Source organism: Pelodiscus sinensis, chromosome 29 (genome assembly GCF_049634645.1).
Source record: "Pelodiscus sinensis isolate JC-2024 chromosome 29, ASM4963464v1, whole genome shotgun sequence".
Lineage (NCBI taxonomy): Eukaryota > Metazoa > Chordata > Testudines > Trionychidae > Pelodiscus > Pelodiscus sinensis.
Genome location: NC_134739.1, coordinates 12,693,245 through 12,716,192, shown reverse-complemented (window position 1 = coordinate 12,716,192; position 22,948 = coordinate 12,693,245). Strand labels below are relative to the sequence as shown.

Below are 22,948 nucleotides of genomic sequence, written 5' to 3'. Positions count from 1 at the left end.
TGACAGACTAGTAACATCTGGAGGGCCCCTGTGGTGTGAATGAAGGCATATGATGCTTTTCATGTTGTATTTTCCATACAGGCGGCAGATTGCCTTTTCCCCTGGAAAAGACCCCGTGTGCTTCTTATAGGCATAACAATTTCCCTATGATTACATAGACAGGCTATATCTACCCTACAGTTTTTCCGGTATCCCCTGAAAAACTCTGCCGCATCCAGGGAACGCAACCGCTTTTTCAGATCAGTTTCCGAAAAAGCAGGTGCACTCTTTTGGAAGAGCCCTTATCCCTCATAAAATGAGGAATACAGTGTAGATGGGCCAAATGTTGGAAAAGCCTCTTCGGAAAAAAGAATCAGAAAAAGGTACGCAAATTGCAAACTGCAATTTGCGTACCTTTTTCCGAAAAATAACTGCAGTGTAGATCTAGCCACAGTCTGTACATCTATACTGCGGAGCTATTTCAGGATACTTCCAGTATCCCGAAATAGCTATCCCGCGTCCTGACAAAATATCTTTTAAAATAATGGGCAGGATTCGCCAAACCACAGCGAGCCCCGCTCACCAGCCGCGCTGTCCGACGATCTGCGCATGCGAAGATCGTTCTGCACATGCGCAGATCACCCGAACCCGGCTCTTCCGGGTTGCACTCTACTTGCCACGGGCGAGTAGATTGCATTATTTGTTGAGCCCTGATAATGGGTATGCTATTCCAAAGTCCCTGTAAACCTCGTTCCACAAGGATTAAGGAAGGTTTCGGAATAGTGCTTTATTTTGAAATTTGGTGCTGGGTGACAGTGCCAAATTATGAAATAAGCAAGTTCAAAAATGACTCAAAGTAAGCGACGCAATTTGCGTAGCTCAAATTGAGTTGCTTATTTCGAGCTAAGGGGGCAGTGTAGACGCACCCGTTCCAGAGTAGAGATCTGACCCCAAGACTTTCAAATCCACGACTAATGCTCTAGCCACCGCACCATTCTTCCCCTAGAAAATATTAGACCCCCGGAAGGGATCCGGCAGCATGTAGGTGTCCTACTTACACAGGTTTATTTGTGCCTCCTTCATTCAGCAGGCTAAGATATGTTAGCACAATCGGGACAAACCAGAGACCAGAAAGGAAAACAGCCCAGCCCTCCCTAACCACAACTCTTTCTCTTGAAAACTAAAAGGTCGGTTTGATAATCTTGGCTCTTGGGCCAAACTCCTCCATCCTCTCTTGGCTGTTGCTCACAGCTAGACCCACTGCACAAATAGTGTGAGCCAGAGTTTTAGGTGAACACACTGGGCCAAACGCTACCATGCTTGTTCCTAGCTTGCATTTTTCCCTTGTGAAAGCAAGGATTGCCATGCTGGGGCAGGTGGGTAAAGGGCCAGAATAAAAAAAAATCATTGTTAAAAACACATTCAGGATTAGCACTGATTTTTGTCTGCAGAGACACAGCCTACACACACACACACACACACAGTCCCCCCCCACACACACAGTTCCCCCCCCCACACACACACACAGTTCCCCCCCCACACACACACACAGTTCCCCCATCCCTTTTGGCGTTGTTAATTTAGAAAGAAAAAGCAACATCTTTCCCTTCCTAGCTAGGTTTCCCCCTCCCCTGAGCATTTATAAAGATCTCTTTGTTTGGAGGAAAAATGGGATCTCCTTTCCTTTTACCTTCCAGGGCGAGCCTAGCCCCTCTCCCCTCCTGCGAAAACACACAGGAAAGGGTTTTCTTTCGCCGCTTGATTAGATTCAAAGGGATCTTTGTCTGGGGGTAGGTCCTGCCAAGCCCTCCCCCACCTCCCTTCTGACCCCCAAGACTCTGCCTGGTTTTGTTTTAAACTAGGAGAGACAGATCTGCCCCTTTGGGGTTTTTTTTAGAGGCTGCCCTTTGATTTTCCTGGATGGCAGTTCTATGTTGTGCATTGACACATGTTTCTCTCTCCCTGGCTCACCTAGGAACAGACAGGGGGTTTCCCGAGAGAAATCTCCTCCCGTCCCAGTTTCCTTGACAATTTGTGTTTAAAAATGCAAAACATATCTGGAAGGAAACAAACCAGCAGTGGGGTCAGCCAGGTTGGATCATTCTCTGGGCCTGCGATTTAATTGAGAAACTCACTCCTTACGTCCTCATAGCAGCAGACTCCAGCTTCTTTTAGGGGCTCAGCAGAAAACCTTGTCATTAAGGTTGCCAGGGGTCCCGTTTTGTACCGGACAGTCCAGTAGTGGAGCTTTCTGTTCGGGAAACAAATTGAGAAACTATCAATGAGACAATGGAAATGTCGGGTATTTTCTAAATAAGATGTAATATCGATTGTGATGTAATGCCAAGTGTGTCCAGTATTTTTGCTGTAACCATCTGGCAACCCTGCTTGTCGTCCTCTTCTCCTAACCCTTGAGTGACAGGGGGCAATTTTCTCAGGAGGGCTCTGTAATAAAAGTGTATACGATATATTGCGGAGAGAAGCCGGGGTCCACTTAGCTCTGCAATAGATGTTGTGCTTGAAACTCCCTAAAACATTTAGTGGTGAGATTCGCCATGTGCTTCACATGGACTTAAAAGATATGGAAGATCTAAGTCTCTTTATTGAGATATATAGTATAATATAGATATGAGGCTCAGGACTCCGCCCCCCCAGCATCGGGGGTCCGCTCTGGTGCTGCAGCTCCTTTGCTGCCCGCCCGCAGGGCTGGAGCCAACTAAATCTACCACCTGGGCTCTGGTGTGCGAGGGGAACGTGGAGGGTCTTTCTCCTTCTCGGGCAGAGGTCACATCAGTGAAATTTTGGGGAATTTTTTTTGCTTCTCACGTGTGTGCGGCCCCCGACTGATTTTCCTGTGAGTCAGTGGCCCCCGACCCAAAAAAGGTTCCTGGTGTAGAAATCTACGTATACATGTCTGTTTATCTGTTAGCCACTACATATATGTTAGGTGTCGCGTACACCTGGGCTGTGTCTAGACTGGTAAGTTTTGCGGAAAAACTTGCCAGCTGTCTACACTGGCTGCTTGAATTTCCGCAAGAGCACTGACTTCCTACTGTCTGAAATCAGGGCTTCTTGCGGAAATACTATGCTGCTCCTTTTCGGGCAAAAGTCCCTTTTGCGCAAAGGGCCAGTGTAGACAGCTCAGATTTGTTTTGTGCAAAAAAGCCATTTTCGCAATCGGGGATTTTTTGCGCAAACGCGCGTCTAGATTGGCACGGATGCTTTTCTGCAAAAAGTGCTTTTGTGGAAAAGCGTCCATGCCAATCTAGATGCTCTTTTCTGCAAATGCTTTTAACGGAAAATCATGCCAGTCTAGACGTAGCCCTTGTGAATAACTCTTCTGAGCATGGTCTGAATAGAATATACACCTGAGAGAGATGCAGAGAGGGAGAGTGAAGGATGGGGAGCTTGATAGGTACTAGGAAGTTACAGCAACTGATGTGTTCTGCTCTTCCCATAATGCTATTCATCCATGTCAAGTAGGCACAGCACTTTGAAAACGGAAGTCCGCTTTGGCATGAGACAATAGGGCACATGAATGGTTTAAAACAAACCAAAGGAAGTTTATCCTTACTCAGTGCACAGTCAATCTGTGGAACTCCTTGCCAGAGGATGTAGTGAAGACCAGGACTTGAACAGGGTTAAAAAGAGAGCTAGATAGATTCATGGAGGTTGAATCAATCAATGGCTATTTGCCAGGATGGGTAGGAATCGTGCCGCTAGCCTCTGTTTGTCTGGAGGTGGATGACGGGGAAGGGATCACGTGAGGATTACCTGTTATGTTCCCTCCCTCTGGGGCACCTGGCATTGGCCACTGTCGGCAGACAGGACCCTGGGCTAGATGGACCTTTGGTCTGACCCAGTATGGCCGCTCTTATGTTCTTATGTGTGTCCTAGCGCAGGTTAGGAGGTACCCTACACCCAGCTGCAGTCTCCAAACAGAAGAAAAGCACAGAACCAAACAACAGAGCAAGCAGCTGGTTGGAACTGCGGGGCTGGATTCTAACGACTAGAGAGGAATTTTGTAAGTAGCACAGTAGATCAGTCCAGGAACAGGGTCAAGCTGAAACGCATCTCTCTGAGACAGGCCTGCTGGGAACATGCCCAGAAATGGGCTGAAGGTCTCCTTTGCATATTGGCCTGCCCGGCCTCTTTGATCTCTTTGGCTAAGCTGGCTTCACCCGCGTTTTTAAGAATCAATTGGCTACACCGTTGAGCCAATACCTGCCCCTATGTCTGAGCAAGCGGACAAGTGTGTGGCGAAACAGGTCTAGATGCATATTTCAAATGGCATGAGGGCAGGTGTAAACGTGTGTGCAACGCACACACAGGCATGTAGGATTCGTGTGTGTGTGTGTGTGTATCCTAAAACCTCTTTTAAATGTTGCCTCTCTTAGTTATACTCTCGGCTAATGTCTGGATGAAGGCGAAGAGTGAGCTTGGATAGGGTTGGAGTGTGTGTATTTTCTGTTTGCGTTGAAATGTTCAGCTCCCAAAGACAAGAGGAAAGGCATCAGTTTCCACCAGCCAATGATCCGTCACCGAGGGCTGTTAGAGGAACCTTTTTCTCCCCCAAAAAGGTGTTTCCCACACTCCTCCGGGGGGTTGCTCTGGAAGGCACACAGGTAGCAGAGCGGGGGTTATGTGCTGGCAGTTAAAACCAGCACTCAAAGCAAAAACAGAGTCAAAACAGAGGCCCCGCCAGGCAGCCAACAATTTCTCGTGAGGAAGGAAGATTTAATACAAAGACAAAGCAAAAGGCAGATGGGGTAGAACGGAGGCAGGGTGCCCTTCTCCCTGCACAATTCTCACTTCCGCTTCTTGGGGGGGGGACGCCTCCTTAGCACGTCAAGCAGGGCAGCTTCTCCTTAGGGGTGCGACTACACAGCACCCTGAACTCGGAATGAGATCCGCAAGTTGCGCTACGCCAATTGCGTCTCTTATCTCGAATCGGTTTCGAAATAGCGTATTTTGAAGCGTGGCGCCTCTACCCAGCACCAAATTTCAAAACAACGCGTTATTTCGAGCCGTCCCTTATCCCTCGTGCAACGAGGTTCACCGGGTTGCCGAATTTACATGCCCGTTATTTCAGAAAATATTTCGAAATAATGGGCAGCTTGTGTAGACGTGGGGTAGCTATTTCGGGATAGCCGTACAGAATAGACATGCCCCCTTGGGAACCAGCCAAAGCAGGACAAGTTACCCTGCTCTCTTGGCCCCTCTCATGCCGGGGTCCTCCTCTGGCCAACGCCACGTGCTTTTTGCAGGCTCGCAAACATCCCTCCGACCCACCCTGAAAACAGTGCCCCCCTCCTGGCTTCTTAAAACGTGAGAGTCGGAAAATGAGGGGGGAGACTTTGACCTGTCGAGCCTCCATTGATTTATGGATGAACCCCGAGCTCGCAAGGGAGCCCAGCCCCCGAGTAGCTGGCTCGTAGCGTGGGCTGGGCAGCAAGACAGAGGAACGATTTGGCTTCTGCGGTTCTAGGGTGATAAAAGGGCTGGGTAGCCTGCAGCGAGCATTGTTCGCTGACCTATTACCAAATGAAAAGGGAGGATTCCTCCTCCCTTCCCGCTGCCCCACCCCCAGCCACCCGAAAAGCGCGGCTGGATGGGTAAATGCAGGGGGGGGCATTCGGCCCCAGCCCAGCTGTTCTCCGGACCAGAGTTCACAGAGTTCAAACTGCAAAGATGGGAGGGGGAGATAGAGGGGAAACTGACACCCACAGATCGCCCTGTGGCCAGAACAAACAACTGGACTTTGCAACCCGCCACCGCGGTACAAAACGCAGGCAGCCCCCGGGAAAAGAAAGCAGAGCCCCGGGTGAGAGGCAGCTGGAATCGCATGCGCTAGGGGCAGAGTTAAGGTTCTGCTCCCAGGCAGGCGCCTAGAGGCCGATTTTCCAGCCTCCGTGGAGGCCAGTGGCGAATCCCTCCCCTCCTCCCATGCTTCCTGAGAGGCAGGTTTTGACTCTAGTTTTCCCAAGGTGGAGAGCAACATGGGAAAACCAGATCTGGCTCCTGCCCAGCCATTTCCCCTTGGTGCCAGGGAGCCTGGGCAGATCTGGGGAAGGAGGCCCAGGAAAATCCCCCCTCTTCCCACCTTTGTCTCTCCTGCACATCTTGGAGGGATGGTGGGGGCAAGAAGGGGGGAGGTTTCTTCTCGCCCTCTGAAGCGCATCTGAAGACACGAGTTTTGCCCACGAAGGCTCATGACAGTCTGCACTAGGGGAGTTATTCCAAACCAACAAGCGGCGCATCCACACGGCCGAGCCCGTTATTTTGAAATAACTCCTGCTCTCATGGGGGAACTGCTTATTTCAAAATAGTTACGTCGGGCGTTATTTCGAAATAACGCCCGAGTGTGACATGCCAGGACTACGCGTTGTTTCTACGATCTACAGCTGAGACGGGGGCAAAAGAGCCTCCGTGGGCCAGATCCGACCTGCCAAGCGGATTGATCCGGCCCTGCCGCTCCCCCTCCCCCCCAGGCCAATCAGGGCTTGGGGGGCGGGGGAAAGCGTGTGAAATTTCCTCTGCCCTGCCAGGAGTGAGCAGCATTCTCAGCACCTCATGCTCCTGGCAGGGCGGGGGCAGGGCAGAGGAAACTTTGCCTGCTCCTCCCACCCCCAAGCCCTGATAGGCCTGGGGACAGGAGCATGTGACATCTCCTCTGGCCCCAGGGGCATGAGCACCTAGGGGAAACCTCGGGGGGGGGGGGCAGCAAAGACTTCACATACTCCCTCACCCCCAAACCAATCATGGTCTGTGGGTGGGGAAGCAGGGAAGTATCCTGGCCCCGCCCCTTCTGGTGTGGCCCAAAAGTTTCTGAAGTGGCCCCTGGCCAAAAATTATTGCCCGCCCCTGGGCTGAGAGGAGGCGAGAGGCCTTTAACTCCTTGCTTCCTGAACACCTTTCAAAGGAGACGGGCATGGGGGCGTTTACACCTGGCCCTTTGAACTGAGCTTTTAGGGAGAAAGTTAAACCCACAGGGCTAAGTGTCCACCTATAAAACAGCCAGTTAACTCCCCACAGAGGCAAGGGGGCTGTTACATGTTCACTCATAAAATATAACCCCCCCCCTCTCCGCCAAGGCCCCCTTGAAGTGCCAGGCCATGTCTCTGCACCGGTCAGCGCCGCGATTAGCCATTTATCTACATTCTTAGGGCCCGGCCGATTGTCATCTCTACTCCTTACAGCGACCACAATTTGGCTGGGATTGTTCTTGGGAAGCTGGCGGGTGGTGGGGCGGGTGTGAAGGAAGCCAGGATCGATGGCCAATCTCTCCCGGATCTCCAAGCAGCCGGGATCTGGCCACCAGTGAGTGGATGGGGCCTGCTTCCAGGAGGTGTGTTTCCGAAAGCCACCGGCCTCTTCTTAGCTCAGTCTTTTGCTTCCCCACGGCCACTGGCCAAGCTCAAAGTAGCGAGCTGAATGTTGGCTAGAGCCTGGGTTACATGCTAGGCTGCCCCACCAAGAGGACTTGTACCTTTTAGGCCACACCATATGAGCAAATAAACACCGGAAGGAACTGCTTTTTCAAAACCAAGCACCACCCAGGTGTCTTCTAGGTGGGTTTTAAAGATGACATGCCCATTGCAGAACAGGGAGCCAATGGACGGAAACAATGGAGCTGTGGGCAGCTGATTAAACTTAATTAGCGTTCCCCTCTCTCCCTCCCTCCCGCCCCCAAATCCTCACTCTTTTCTTTGCTGTAACCTGATGCAGGCCGGCCTATTTGTCTCTCCTGCCCCTCGTGTTTCCCCGGAGCCTTTGTACCCTTGAGCCTGGAGGGCTTTAATTTTTTTTCCCCCTCCCTCTTTGCAACTGCAAAGAACTTTGGACAGGAGAGCCTGTTTAACCCTTCACCCCTGGGGGAAACCAGCAGCTTGGGGGGAGGAACTAATCCAAAGCAGCAGTCTCAAAAGACACAGAAAGATGCCAGATTAAAACTCAAGTCTGAGAGCAGCAGCAAACCAAAAGAGACAAGGACAAGACTGCAGAGTCATTTGGTGGGAGAGGTCCAGGCTGGATATTAGGAAAAACTATTTCACTAAGACTATATCTACACTGGCGGGTTCTTGCGCCAGAAATATGCAAATGAGGCTAAGCGTGGAATATCGCCGAGCCTCATTTGCAGGGCTCGCCGAGCGGCGGCAAGGCCTGCTCGCCAGCTGCACGGTTCTGCGCTCTGCACCTGCTCAGATTGTTCTGCGCATGTGCAGATCGCTCCGTGCCGGCTCTTCCGGGGTGTAATCTACTCACCATGGGCGAGTAGATTGCACTATTTGTCTCATTTGCATACCTAATGAGCTGCCATTTTTTGCAGACGAGGCTCTTGCGCCAGAAGAAGCGTCTACACTTCCCCTTCTTGCACAAGAAAAACCCTCTTATTTAAAAACGCTGATTATTTTCAGGAATAACGGCAATGTGCAAGTGAGGTTTTCTTGTGCAAGAAGGGGCCGTGTAGACAGCTCCTTCTGGCGCAAGAGCCTCTTCTGCAAAAAATGGCGGCTCATTAGGTATGCAAATGAGGCTTGGCGATATTCCACGCTTAGCCTCATTTGCATATTTCTGGTGCAAGAACCCGCCAGTGTAAACATAGCCTAGGAGGGTGGTGAAGCACTGGGATGGGTTCCCTAGGGAAGTAGTGGAGTCTCCATCCCTAGAGGTGTTTAAGTCTTGGCTTGACAAAGCCCTGGTTGGGTTGATTTAATTGGGATTGGTCCTGCCTTGGGCAGGGGGCTGGACTTGATGACTCCTGAGGTCTTGTCTAGCTCTATGATTCTATGATTCAGCAGCTCTGCTAATGCATTTATTGAGGGGGGCCGTCTTCCCTTCCCTTCCCTCTGGAGTCTCTCTCAGTGGCCTCTCCCCCAGGATCATTTCTGTAGATTTAGTATTTACGATTGATGTTTGCTTTTTGTTCAGCCCTGGCTTGATAACCAGTTTCCATCATTTTTCAGGCTCGGTTTTGTGAGTGCCTCTCCCCGTTTACATAGCTATGGTCAGACCATGCAAAATCTTGTGCCTGCTTTTCTCTCTCCTGTCCCCAGAGTGATTTTTAATGGGAAGCAAAAGACAGGCAGAGAAAACATCTTTCTCAACATAGGCAAGAAACATTGTCATTGGGATTACGCCCAGTTGCCCTTTACTTACTGTCAAAGGGGAGTTTGGGGCATACAGATATGCCTCACCTAGTTAGCTGTCATTTAGCATGCAAATCACATTGATTTCCTCCCATTGATGCTGTTTCTTCCTCTGACATAGCTCCCAACTCTCCTGAGCAGTGTGGTCACTTTCAGGGTATGTCTACACTGCACCGTTAGTTCGAGATAACTAGCCTTATTTTTTAAATAACTATGCGAGTGCCTACGCAGCCATTCTGTTATTTCGAAATCATTTCGAAATAGCGGGCAGCTTCTTCCCAAATCTGTAAACCTCATTCCACGAGGAATAACGCCTCTTCCAAAATAGCTATTTCGCAATAAGGCATGTGGAGATGCTCCGCTGCTGATCTTTCAACATTGCCCCTCACCAGGGACATTGTAAGGCATGTCTACACGGCACTCTAAAATCGAAATAAGAGACACAATTTGTGCTATGCAAATTGCGTTTCTTATTTCGACTTTATTTCTAAATAGCCTATTTCGAAATCTGGCTCATCGACACAGTGCCAGATTTTGAATTAAAGCACTATTTTGAGACATCCCTTATTCTTTGTGGAATGAAGTTTACAGGGATGCTGAAATAGCGCATCCGTTATTTCGAAAATTCTTTCCAAATAGCGGACACGTTCCTTGGACATGGGCAGGGCCAGATTAAGGTGGGAGCTAGCCAGGCAGCTGCCCAGGGTGCCAACCTATGGTGGGCACATGATGGCAGCTGTAAGGGGCGCTGTGTGCCCGGCCACGCGACACCCCTTAGAGCTGCCATCAGGCACCATGCGCCCGGGGCCAGGGGCTGTGAGGCTCCCCTTAGAGCTGCAATCAGGCGCCGTGCACCTGATTGCAACTGTACGGTGCACAGTGCTCCGGGGGGCAGGGCCACGCATGCGCCATGTGCCCGGGGCGGAGCAGCGCATGCGTCATGCGCCCGCTGCCCGGGGCACAGGAAGGCTCGAGCCAGCCCTGGACACAGGGTAGCACATCTACATTAGGGAAGTCTGTCTCAGACTAATTTGGAGGCTTCCCTGCAGTGTAGACGTGCTATTTCGAAATAACTATTCCAGCATAGCTCATTGTGAAATAGGCGTGCCGTGCAGCCATACTGCATTGAAGGGTTAATGGCAAGAGGTCGTCTTCAGATTGTGAAATGGTTGCAAAGGTTTCACGCTCAAACTCCAGGAAAGGGCAGAAATCAACCTCCCACCCTACAACGTTGAGCTATTCAGTGCCCAGAGGAGGCTTGGGTTATTTCTGTTTACAAACAAACACGCAGCGCAGAGGTGGCATTTATTTGCATTCTGCATTTGGCCAGGAGAGAAGTTTTTGTTGTTTAACTTGAGGGAGGATTTTCTTTTTAAATTCCTGGCTCAGGGAGCTCAGAGGGCAAGCGCCAAAAAAATCAGAACACTGAGCGGCGGGAAAAGCGTTGTGAGAAATGAAGTACAATTGACACTACGTCTACACTACATGCTTCTTGCACAAGAAGACTTTTGTGCAAGAGTTTTTGCACAAAAACTTCTTGTGCAAGAGCACGTCCACACCTCAAAGCATGTGGCAAAACCAATGTGTTTTTGCGCAAGAAAGCATCCGCACTGTATGGACGCTCTTGTGCAAAAAAGCTCTGATGGTCATTCACAGAATGGTCATCAGAGCACCTGTTTCTTGTGCAAGAAGCCCCTCCAGCATCCACACTTGCCTTTTTGCGCAAGAACTCCTGCACAAAAGGGAGTTATGCCTCCTAAAAGGAGGTTTACCTACGGCGGAAAAAGCCTTCTGTTCTGACGTTTTACTCTTGATTTCCTTGTGCAAAAGTGCATTTGAGGTGTGGACGCTCCACAGCTGTTTTTGCGCAAAAACCTTGCAGTGTCGTTTAGGGCTGTGTCTACACTGGCGCGATCTCACGCAAAAGCGGCCGCTCTTGCGCAAAAACTTGCTGCCTGTCTACACTGACCGCGTGTTCTTGTGCAAGTAAACTGACGTTCTAATGTATGAAATCCGGGCTTCTTGCACCAGAACTCTGACGCTCCCACTCAGGAATAATCCCCTTTGCGCAACTGTTCTTGGGGGTCTACACTGGCATGGATGCTCTTGTGTAAAAGCACATCTCTTGCGCAAAGGCACATGCCAGTGTAGACGCTCTCTTCTGGAAGAGCTTTTGCACAAGAACTCTTCCACAAAAGAGTTTTTGTGTGAGACTGCACCAGTGTAGATGTAGCTATAGATGTATGAGCTGCCCCATCGCAAGAAGGACAACAGGGATATCGCTTGTACTCAGTGGTAACAAACTGGAGTCAATTTTCCCGCAACAAGCGCAACTCACGAACCGGTTTGCACCCAGAAGCAATAAATGAGGTTTCCTTCCCAAACGCCGGTTTGTTCTCCCCCAGTTCCTAAAGGTTCCCCTCAGAAAGTTTGTTTGTTTGTTTACAAAAAATGGAAAGAGAATAAAAGAAAACACACTGCCTGTTGCTAGCCCTGCTGCCTGAGGTTCAGAATTAAGGCCAGCTTAACAAAAAAGGAACAATTAAACCGACAGGCTGGCTGCTGAAGCAGGAATGTTCAGTTTTCCAGGAGTGCAGCTCTAAAGAAGGAAGCCAAAGGATGGCAGATTATTTTGTGTTAAGCTAGAAGCAGGCTGTGTGTGTGTGTGTTTTATGTGTTAAGCTAGAAGCCAGGCTGTATGTGTGTGTGTGTGTGTGTGTGTGTGTTTTATGTGTTAAGCTAGAAGCCAGGCTGTGTGTGTGTGTGTTTTATGTGTTAAGCTAGAAGCCAGGCTGTGTGTGTGTGTGTTTTATGTGTTAAGCTAGAAGCCAGGCTGTATGTGTGTGTGTGTTATGTGTTAAGCTAGAAGCCAGGCTGTATGTGTGTGTGTGTTTTATGTGTTAAGCTAGAAGCCAGGCTGTGTGTGTGTTTTATGTGTTAAGCTAGAAGCCAGGCTGTGTGTGTGTGTGTGTTTTATGTGTTAAGCTAGAAGCCAGGCTGTGTGTGTGTGTGTGTGTTTTATGTGTTAAGCTAGAAGCCAGGCTCTGTGTGTGTGTGTGTGTTTTATGTGTTAAGCTGGAAGCCAGGCTCTGTGTGTATGTGTGTTGTATGTGTTAAACTAGAGGCCATCGGTGCGTGTCCCCCTCCCATCTTTGCAACCCTGATTCCTACTAAAGACGAGGGGGCAAACCTTTGCCGCCCCATCCCCCTCTTACCTTTTTTATTTTCCTTGATTTTTGCAGGGTGCCTGTTTTCCCAGATGGCCTCATTTAGGCTAATTTCGCTCAATTGCCAGAAGCCTCCACTCCAATGGAGCCATTTCGCTGAGCTGTAACAGCTGAGCGCGCCTCCAACGTATCGGGGCGGGCGGGGCTGTTTTTCCTACCTCCAGGAAAAGTTTGCAGAGGACTTTAAAACAAACAACCCCACCACGACTTTTTCCCCCCAGAAGGAGAGCGATGTGGATAACAGGGGCGCTCGAAAGCCCCTCCTAACTCACAATAAATCCTTGTCCAATCTCTTCTATTGACTGCGTGTAAACATGGTCAATGAAAGGCCTTTCTAGTGACATCTAATCCCTCAAGCCCGCTCCTGGATTCAGTCTCTCCTCCCCCCACCCAGCAGATCTCCTGGGGGGGGGCTTCTTTTTCTCCCAGCTTTCTGTTTTCCTCAGCCCCTCCTCTGCTCTCTAATTCATCATTAGCGCCCTGACACTAAACTAAATCAATGAAACCGTTTTGCGCCTCGCCCCTGGCCTAGAGATTTCCCTTTGCCTCGAAATCTCGGAAACTATTTACCGAGGGCTGGTGGGTGCATTCTTTGCTCCCCTGCCCACCCCGCCTCCCTCCCCCTTGGAAAGTTGCAGCCCGACCACGGCAGATCATTAACAGCCTTATTCAATCCCCTCCCTGCAAGAAGATAATAACAATCAATAACTGAGTGGGGGAGGGGGGTCGCTTTGACATTGACTCCTCCGCTCCGGGCAAGGAAGCAGAAAAGTTCTCCGGAGTTGCGAGGCTGTTTTAAAGCAGGAAGGGGCGCGGGGCGGGGGTGCAAACTGCGAGGGCGATTGTGTAGACTGGGGGGTGCACGAGGGACTGTGTAGACCGTGGGGTGTGTTTTTAAGGAGCAATAGGATGAGCCAAACTCCCCCCACCCCGTGCCTAGCAGAGCGCAATGGATGGTGGCTTTGTAACCCCATCAATGCACAACAACGCTCTCCCACCCACCCACTGCCTGATTTCACCGGGAATCGAAAGCACTAGCTGGAAGGTTTCCATGTCAGAATCTCCGTTCGATTGACCCAGATTCAAAGCCTGTATTGGCAGGGTTATTTTCGGACCTTGCCAGCCAATAGAAGCCCTGTGTTTCCTTGGGGGTCTGAGCTTTATGATGGGTTGGTTTTTTTTTTAATTGTCGCTGCAAGTCTTGGGAGCCGAGATCTTTCGGCCTTGGGGGGGGGGGGGGGGAGTTTGCCGTGGGAAAGGTGTCGTTGGTGAATGAAGAACTCATTCCATCGGAAACAGCCAGTCCCCTGGCCCTCGGAGAGAGATTCCGGCACTGGCTGGCCTGCCCGTGAGGCGGAAATGGTTACAATGGGCGCTGGAACGTTCAGGGGCCAACGTTCCATAGTTTCATTCATGTGAAATGTGTCCAGAGAAATCCTTCCCTAAGCGGCCAGGCACGAACACACACACACACACACACACACAAATGTGTCCAGAGAAATCCTTCCCTAAGCGGCCAGGCACGAAAACACACACACACACACACACACACTGCATCACACACGAGACAACAAACCAAACATACACAAAACCCAGTGAAATATATCTCCAACCTGCCATAAAATCTCTCTCTTTCTCACACACACACACACACACACACACACACCCCAGGCGAACACAGACCTGCCCCTGCCTCTTGCTCCTGCTTCCTGGGACCTGCTCCTGCCCCCTGCTCCTGGGTCCTGCTCCTGCCTCTCTTTCTCTTACACACACACACACACACACCCGGCTCACCATCACATGCACACGGAGACACCACACATGCAAACACAAGAAAACTAGTGCACAGTAGCAACGGAATGTGCACGCACAGCCCCGGCTCATGTAGCGAATACACACACACACAGAGCCCTTTGTACACACAAGACAGGCGTATGCATGCACACCCAAAGTAAACACCCAACACTATACCTACACTACATACCTCCGGTGTTCGCACAGACGAACAAATCCTGCACACCCTTGACACACTAACGCCTCCCCCTCCCCGGATATAAAGCAAAGACCGCAAAATTCACACACCCCTTCTGTGTACACAAAGACACACTCACACACCAGTGAAACGCATCAGCAACCCGCCGGCCCTGCCCTAACACACACAAATCAGGGCCAGGGGCAACGGAGCTGTGTAAAAAGATATTTATTCCTCAGCCTAGAATCCATATTGCACCCAGGGAGTAACACTCTTTCATAGTCATATACTTACAACTTTAAATAAATAAAGTTACAGTAAAACCTTCCAGAAAAGTCCCAGAATCGGTTGAAAAAGAAAACTCCTTCTCTCCCTCCCTTGGTGTATTTTCAAACTGAAGGGAGGGAAAAAAAGCAAGCGGGGGAAATGCACTTTCTGAAGTTGGAGAAAAATTCCTGGGTGGGGGGGTGTTCAGTCGTGGTCAGTTCTTTGAGAATTCACAAGAGGTAAATGCCTCCATTATATTTTCCCCCAAATCCTTCTGGGGCTGCCTTATGTATCAATAGAATTTTTTCTCTAGGGAGCTCACACTTCAGGAGAAAAATTTTCCCACCTTAGCCCTTCGGAAACAACACCGATTCTTGAATTCATGTTGACCGGGGAAAAGTGTGACAAGTTATTGTTACTGCCCCCCCCCCCCCCCGGAAAAACAGAGAGCTGTGCCTTTAAATCCTGGATGTGGGGGTCTCCCCCCTCCCCGCCACCCCAACCCACCTCCCTTTTTTTGGATTGATCAGCCGGTCAAGCCTATTTTAACCCACCTCCACGCCTGCGGAGTTCTTGGAGTGATTTCAATGCAAACCCAAAGAGAGCGTCTGTGCTCTGTTCCCAAACTGAAGCGCCAATTATGCAGAGGGAGAGGGAAGGGCCCCACCTTCAAAACCCCACTAAGCCCCCATCCTCCCCAAAATGAACCCTCAAGTTTCCCAGCGTGACGTCGCAGCCAGGCTGAGATTTTTCCTGAGTCTACCCCGGCGGGGTTTGAGAAGAGCCGCCAGCCACTTACACAAGCGTGTCAAGGAGGAATGGTCCCCCCTGTCCCCATCCCTTCCAGCTGCAGGGGAACACCGCGGACCGCTAATAAAACAACCCTCCTTTTGCTTCCATTTGGGAAACAAAGCGACGCGATTCAGACGTGGAGCTAGGCGCTTTGGGTGGCTTCAAACCCACCCTCGTGCTGCTTTGGCTGTAAAGCATCGCTGGCTCTGTTCTGGGGTGATGCAATGATTTCTTCCTCCGGGTATTGATTGATTGTTTTAAAAATCCAACCCGCGCGCTAGCCAATAATCGCCGCGCTTCCGCTTTTGTATTTGTTTGATCGCATTGCAACAAGCCTTAAAAAAAACCCCGGGAAGGAAACGGAGAATGTCTAGAAAGGATTGTGGCCCGGTTCGGACCGGGCTCAGTGTCTTTGCAACGTACCAACAAAGAGGCGTGTTGCTTGAGCATAGATCTGCTGGCTCTGCGGCTTTGGGAGGCCAGGTCTTGTAAGGTGGGGAGGGGGCAAGTTTTGAGGTATATTGTCCCATATTCGCAACCTCCATCACAGTCTAGAATGGATGCATGCGCGCCTAGACGAGAGGGCAATGCGCGCCTAGACAGGAGGGCAATGCGCGCCTAGACAGGAGGGCAATGCGCCTAGACAGGAGGGCAATGCGCCTAGACGAGAGGGCAATGCGCGCCTAGACAGGAGGGCAATGCGCGCCTAGACAGGAGGGCAATGCGCGCCTAGACGAGAGGGCAATGCGCCTAGACAGGAGGGCAATGCGCCTAGACGAGAGGGCAATGCGCGCCTAGACAGGAGGGCAATGCGCGCCTAGACAGGAGGGCAATGCGCCTAGACGAGAGGGCAATGCGCGCCTAGACAGGAGGGCAATGCGCGCCTAGACAGGAGGGCAATGCGCCTAGACGAGAGGGCAATGCGCGCCTAGACAGGAGGGCAATGCGCGCCTAGACAGGAGGGCAATGCGCGCCTAGACGAGAGGGCAATGCGCGCCTAGACAGGAGGGCAATGCGCGCCTAGACAGGAGGGCAATGCGCGCCTAGACGAGAGGGCAATGCGCCTAGACAGGAGGGCAATGCGCCTAGACGAGAGGGCAATGCGCGCCTAGACAGGAGGGCAATGCGCGCCTAGACAGGAGGGCAATGCGCCTAGACGAGAGGGCAATGCGCGCCTAGACAGGAGGGCAATGCGCGCCTAGACAGGAGGGCAATGCGCGCCTAGACAGGAGGGCGTGCGCGCAAGCGGTGTGTTTCCTATACACACACAGACACACACACACGTATCCTCCCACACGCTTTTTGAGGTGATTATATCCGCTAACGAATATTCCTGAGTTAGTCTGTGTTACTGCTGCTTGAGCAACATTTTCGCACCCCTTCCTCGCCAAAGTGCCTCAGTCTTTTCGGCTTAGTTTATCCAGGCTAATAAAGGGAAAAAACCACCCTCTCTCCTTTTCACTGCACTGGGCGCTTTGCATGTCTAAGGGCTTAGCCTTCCAGACCAGGCATGATAATTAAAGAGAAACGAGTTCACACGTTCAGAGCAGAGCCAGAAGTCCCCCGCAGCCATGCAACCCTCTTGCAGACTTTCTGAATTTTCGAACTGCTCTCTCTCTCTCTCTCTCTCTCTCTCTTTGTTGACGTTTATCCCAAGCTCTTGCACGAACAACAGGGGTTTGCAATTAACAAACGACACGAATCTGTTTGCAAATTCCCCACTTCAGACCGCCCCCCTCAAAAAATAACAACCCTGGAAGACACATTTTAAGGAATTTGATTTGGACCTTGAATCAAGAAGCAAAATGTGCAGATTGAAGCCGGCACTGGAGGACTGCAAGCCCTTAAAAGAAAGCCCCCAAGACACGAAAACCAGCCAAGGGTGCTTCTCTCCCTGCGTGCCTCTTTCCCTCGCTCCTTGGCTTTGCTTTCCAAAGCCCTTTCGGGTAGCCAGAAAGACCAGGGTTTGAATGCGAACAACAGAAGCCTCCATGTTTGTGCGCCTGTGTGCATTGGAGGCAAGGATTCTGTTTGCTGGAGAGAGGTTTCAAAGCAAACTGCAGAAGGGAGAGAGACTTCCAACAGAACCGGCATTTCTCTCGCACACTTAGAGGGGATTTCTAAACCGTCCACAGTTATTGCTACAATTTCACAGGCACATGGGGGGGGGGGGGGAGACCGATTGTGTTAAAAGGAGAAAAGCTGTCATTAAAAAGTCAAAAAAGAGAGAATGTTTTAGCATCGAAATAATTCAATATGCCTCACAGAAAAAAATAAATTAATACAGAGAGAATATTTAACCTATAATGGATAGTTATTTTCTACCACCGATGGAATGATATTAAAAATTCCAGGTGACAGATTTCAATATTTGCTTTCATTGTAAGTCTACACTATCCCCAACCTTTCTTTCTTTCTTTCTTTCTTTCTTTCTTTCTTTCTTTCTTTCTTTCTTTCTTTCTTTCTTTCTTTCTCACTGTGTAGGCAAGGTATGTGGAGTCAATTATGACAGTAGGGAAGGGGTGAATTAAAACATTCACACCAAGGTGATGAAATGAAGGGAATCACATGGCCTCAAAATGTGGCAGATCTGCATTTTGTTGAAAATATTTTGTGTTGGGAAGGATTTGGTGTTGGGGGGGGGGGGACAAAAACAACAAAAAGCCACACTAGCTTTGATTTGTCTAACATTTCCAAAACAGAACAGACTTCAGAGAGCCAGCTGAACTTTGATGTCGGAGAAGGGTGAAATCAAATCAGAAATAGTCGAAAGGGCCAGTAACAAAGACACTGGTTTGTCCGAGGAGTTAAACTGAGATAGGATTTCCTCTGCCGAGAAGGGAAACAGTCTCTCAACATTCTTCTCCGCATTCCACTTTGGAACTTAATAGGGATCAAATTGTCCATCTGTACTCTATTCTTAATGCCCTGGATCCTATTTCTTGCTCCAATAAAGCTTTTACAGGCCTGCTACCTTGAGGCTATCTGAGTTCGGCTATCCAGCAAACAACTCTTCGGGGTTTTTTTTTCCTCTTTTTTCATTTACATGTCCTAGTTTTCAATAATTTCCTCTGATACCCGCTTATTTTCTTTCTGCAAACAGAACTTCCTCTGCTTCTTAGTGGCTTTTTGTCCCCCCCCCCCCTTTTTGGTCGATAAACTAGATTATTTAGTTTCCATAGCGGCTTGCAATTTTTGTCTGAGATTGATTAATGCAAAAGGGGGTATTTCTTCTCTATTTTTCTCTGCCTGCGAGGTTGATGAGCATTTTAAATCAATGCATTTCTCAGGGAAAGGGGGAAATTAGAGACATTCCTTTTTCTTTGCGTCAGCTTTCTTTCTTTCTTTCTTTCTTTCTTTCTTTCTTTCTTTCTTTCTTTCTTTCGAAAGCTTTGTGGAGATCAGTTTAATAGGTGGACAGCATTCCATTCTCCCACAAACTAAGGAAGTGAGAGGGGACAATCTACAAATTAATTTAGACCACTTGAATGCTTCCCAGTCAATATGCACATTTTAAGGCCAAATCAGCTGGGTTGGAATAAACCACTGATGTAGGGAGGGGGTTGAGGTATTTTTTCAAGCTGCCCTGAATTGGGGGTCGATGTTTGACTTTTGCACAGAGCCCCCCAAAGCTGGACCCCCCAAAAAGAAACCGAGCCGCAACCAGAGATAAAATCCCATTCCTCCCCGTCTCCAAATCTGCAGCGTGATGGGGGAGGGGGGATGTCAGACAGCTGAAAAGGTGCTGGGGTTAGAAGTTGGGGTGCTGAGCCCTGCTGAAAATCAGGGAGCCTTCCAGGCGCTTCCAGCTGGGCTCTTTGGGAATTAATCCGGTTCCCAGCTCCCTCCCCCACTCCCCCAACTGTTGCGTGTAAACCTGGCAGACATTCCTCTGGCCTCGCTTAGAAACCCTCCAGGCCGCAGCCCCGGAATTTGAGGCTGGGGGGCACAGGAAGGGCGCTGCCCCCCATCTGCCAGCTCCACAGCGGGTGCGTTTTGGAGAGCGCCCCGGAGTTCTTTACGCACAGTGAGGCGGCGGGACACAAGTCCCCATCCGCCCCCACTACCAGCGAGGGGGTGCAGGGGAAGCTGCCCATGAGGCTGAAGGGATTCCGGGCTGGGAGGGCCGGGCGTCTGCAGCTGCCCTTCCCCTTCGGGGCCTTCCCCCTCGGAGTCTTGCAGGGCCTCCCCTTCGAGGCGCTTTGCTGCCTTTCTGCCTCGGCGCCTCTGGCCAGGCGCCTGCGCTTGGCATTCCGGTCCGAGCCGCTGCCTCTCACCGCCTTGCTGGGGCTCGGGGCTCGCTTGGGCCCGGGGGGCTGGAGCTCGGGGGCTTTGCCAGGCTCCGGTCTCCCTCCGGGCCGCAAACTTTTCCCGTCCACGCTGAAGCCCCTGGCGTAACACCACAGCTTGGACTGCCGGATGAACCTGTCGAAATGCTCCCTGCGGGGCTCTCCCGGGGGCAGCTGGGGGGCCGGGCTGAGCGGGCCCCCGCCCGAGTCCTGCGCTGCGGCCGGGGGGGCGCAGCCGGGCGGCCCCGCTCGCTCCCCGAGGCCTGAGTCGTTCGAGGCCTCTTGGCGCAACTCCGCCGCCTCCCCGCCGCTTCCCTGCTTTGGGGGCGGGGGCGGGTCCCCCCCGGGGCGGCTGCAGCTCGGGGAGGCGGGGGCAGGGAGCCCCCCTTGCTTTGGGCTCGCGTGCTCCTGCTCCCGGGCCCCGGCTTCCCCGGCTGGGAGCGGCCTCAAACTTTCCAAAGCGGAGGCGCGCAGGGTCCTAGCCCAGAGCAGCAGGTTGGGATCGGGGCGCGGGGCGGCTTTGGGAGGCTCGGGGAGTCTCTCTTCGCTGCCGAGGTCCCTGGGCGGGTGGGGCGGCGGGGGCAGCTGCTGGAAGCGGGGCAGAGCCGCCTGCCTGTAGCGGGTGCTCTGCACCGAGTCCCCGCTGCACAGCGAGCTGCTCTCGGACTCGGAGGAACTGCCCTCCTCGCTGCTGCACGACGAGTCCTCCTCCTCCGAGGAGTCGCTGGAGGAGGCCGGGCTGGAGCCCCCGAAATCCAGGCTAGAGTCCGTGTCGCTGGAGGAGCCGGCCGAGGTGCCCTGCCTCTTGGAGCCCGGGAAGAGCCGGCCTTTCCTGGCCGCGCCCTGCCCCTGCTGCCCGGGGAAGAGCCCTTTGGCGCAGCGGCCGGGCTGCGGCGGGGGTGACGCCGGCCCGGCCCCGTGCGCCCGGGCCGCGGAGTTCAGCAGCTGCAGATCCGGGGGGTAGGCGCTCAGCACGCCGGCAAAGAGCCCCCCGCGCCCGCCCAGACCGTGGCCCTTCCTGCCCCGGGTGGCTTTGTCATAGTTTCGGAAGCCTGGTCCGAAGGGCTCCCCCAAGAGCCCGGTCGGCGCGGGGGCCAGCTTGGCGCGGATCCCCGGCTCCTGAGCGCAGTAGGGGCCAGCTCTGCACGGGGCCAGCAGCTGCTGCCGGGGGCAGCCGAACAGATCCCCGGGGCCCTGCAGCAGCAGCTGCTCCCTCCTCTTCCTCTTCCTCCGCCCGGGGCCGAGGCCCTTGCAGGAGGAGCAGAGCGCCTCCAGGTCCGCCTTGGAGATGAGCGAGCATTTCACTGCCCGGGTGGGCACGGAGCGGATGGCCTTGAGGGTCCGCAGCTCCCGAAGGTCGCAGCGCCGGCTCTTGATTTTCAAGGTCTCCATCTTCTTGCTGATGGTGGTGCGGGGGATATCCTTAAACAGGTCGCTAAGGACCTGGGCCAGAGCGAACATCTGGGTGCCGTTGACCTGTAAGTATCCCAGGTTTATCCCTTCGATTTCTTGGTAGCCGGTCTGGAATTCCCCTTTGTAATCCATGCTGCCGGGCACAATCCCGAAGGTCCCTTTGCAGGCCAGGAACATTTTGCCAGGGGCAGGTACTTTGTCTCTCGCCTGGGGGGCATGGACCTCTGGCCCCCCCACTCCTCAGTCGCAAACCCCAACCCACAATCAAACCAAAAGAGGGGGGAATCCCCAGCTGCTAAGCGGTCGATTTCCAGTTCAAACCCGGTTAAGGATTCGCAACATCCCAGTTCCTCCCGCTGCACTAGGGCTGGATCTCTCCCCTTCCCCCTCCCCGGCCAAAAAGGGCAGAGGGAGAGAAAGAAAAAGAAAGAAGCCAAACATCCTGCAGCGTCCAAGATTGCTTTAAAAAATCACCCCTCTGGCCAAAGCGCGCAGCTCCCCTTGCGCGCTGCAATGCCATGAAGATGCGGAAGCCAACAAAGCTGGGGACGTGGGAGAGAAAAATGCTATAGCAGGAAATCTGGCAAGGACGGGGGTGGGGGCACCACGTCGCTCCCACCTTCTTAAAGACAAGCTGCCGGAGTACAGTAGATGAGAGGAAACACCCCACCAAATAATTTCTCACATCTGCGAGCGGATTGGATACTTTCACCTTGTGATGTCATAAACCCCCCAACATTTCCCCCCACCCCCATGTAAAACACTAATAAAAAAAACCCCTTTTCATGTTACAGTCACGCTGCTGCTATCCGGACGAATATCAAGTGTTGGCCGGATTAGCTACAGGCAGGTTGGACTCTGTGCGTGCGACTCTATTTTATGCAGATATTATGTAGTATCAGGCATGTGCCCACCGCCCTGAAAAACACACATGCGTCCCCGTACAACTGTGCACGCTAACATTAGGAGCGCATTCTAGCTTGACTGTTTGAAAACATTTATGCTGCGTTCCCAGGGTTATTTTAACGCTGTCTTCTTTGTTAAGAAATCACTGTTTTTGCAGCTGTCGGTGTATCGATTGTGTTTGATCGCTTCTGGATTCTGAATGATTTTCCTAGACGTTATCCTTTTCTTTACAACACAATTTTTTCCTGGGGGTTTAGCCATGCTTTAAAAAAAATCACTGCTTTTAGTTCAGAACGATGGACTCTAACCATCCATCTTATAAACTGAAGTCCAGTGTTGGTTAATGGCCAATTACTATATTTATTGATAATAGTAATGATCACAAGCGAAGACACGGGTTTCTTTTCTTTTTCATTCATCCGTTTTTCTTCCCTTCTCATCTTTTCCCTCCCAAGCTTATAGATTTTGTTTTATTTAATGTATCTATCTATTATAGATTTTGTTTTATTTAATCTATCTATCTATCTATCTATCTAGTCCCAAACTTCTGGATTCTGTTTGATTTATTTACTAATGCTGGCAGAATTAATGATTTTGGCCGTTACTTAACTTTATTGCAAACTGCAAAGCCCCCGATTTCTTGGTGGCACGTGAAAACCTAGCGACTCGTCACCGTAACCCTTCCATGCTTACCCCATCGGGGTATGTCTACACTACCACCCTAGTTCGAACTAGGGTGGTAGTGTAGACATACCCTTGGAGAGTTATTCTGTTGTTCCATCAGAACCGATTCCTCTTTAAACCCCTTTAAACCTGAAAGCTGCCGGATGGGGGTTGGCAGAGGAGTGAATAGAACGCTCAGTCATAGGTCACTTGGGGGACTTTGTTACCTCGGGAAGTTTTGGAAGAAGGGAAGTCCCAGCTTTAAAGTCGCCTTTAAAGGAAAGGTATTTC

At 51.4% G+C, this 22,948-nt stretch overlaps 1 protein-coding gene across 1 annotated transcript; it reads right to left on the bottom strand.

Moving 5' to 3' along the window:
- Positions 1–18,718: 18,718 nt before the first annotated feature.
- On the bottom strand, positions 18,719–21,767 carry EPOP (elongin BC and polycomb repressive complex 2 associated protein). The gene has a single exon (XM_075911306.1). The coding sequence runs from the start codon at positions 21,263–21,265 to the stop codon at positions 19,289–19,291; it is 1,977 nt and encodes a 658-aa protein (XP_075767421.1). The 5' UTR covers positions 21,266–21,767; the 3' UTR covers positions 18,719–19,288.
- Positions 21,768–22,948: the final 1,181 nt, after the last annotated feature.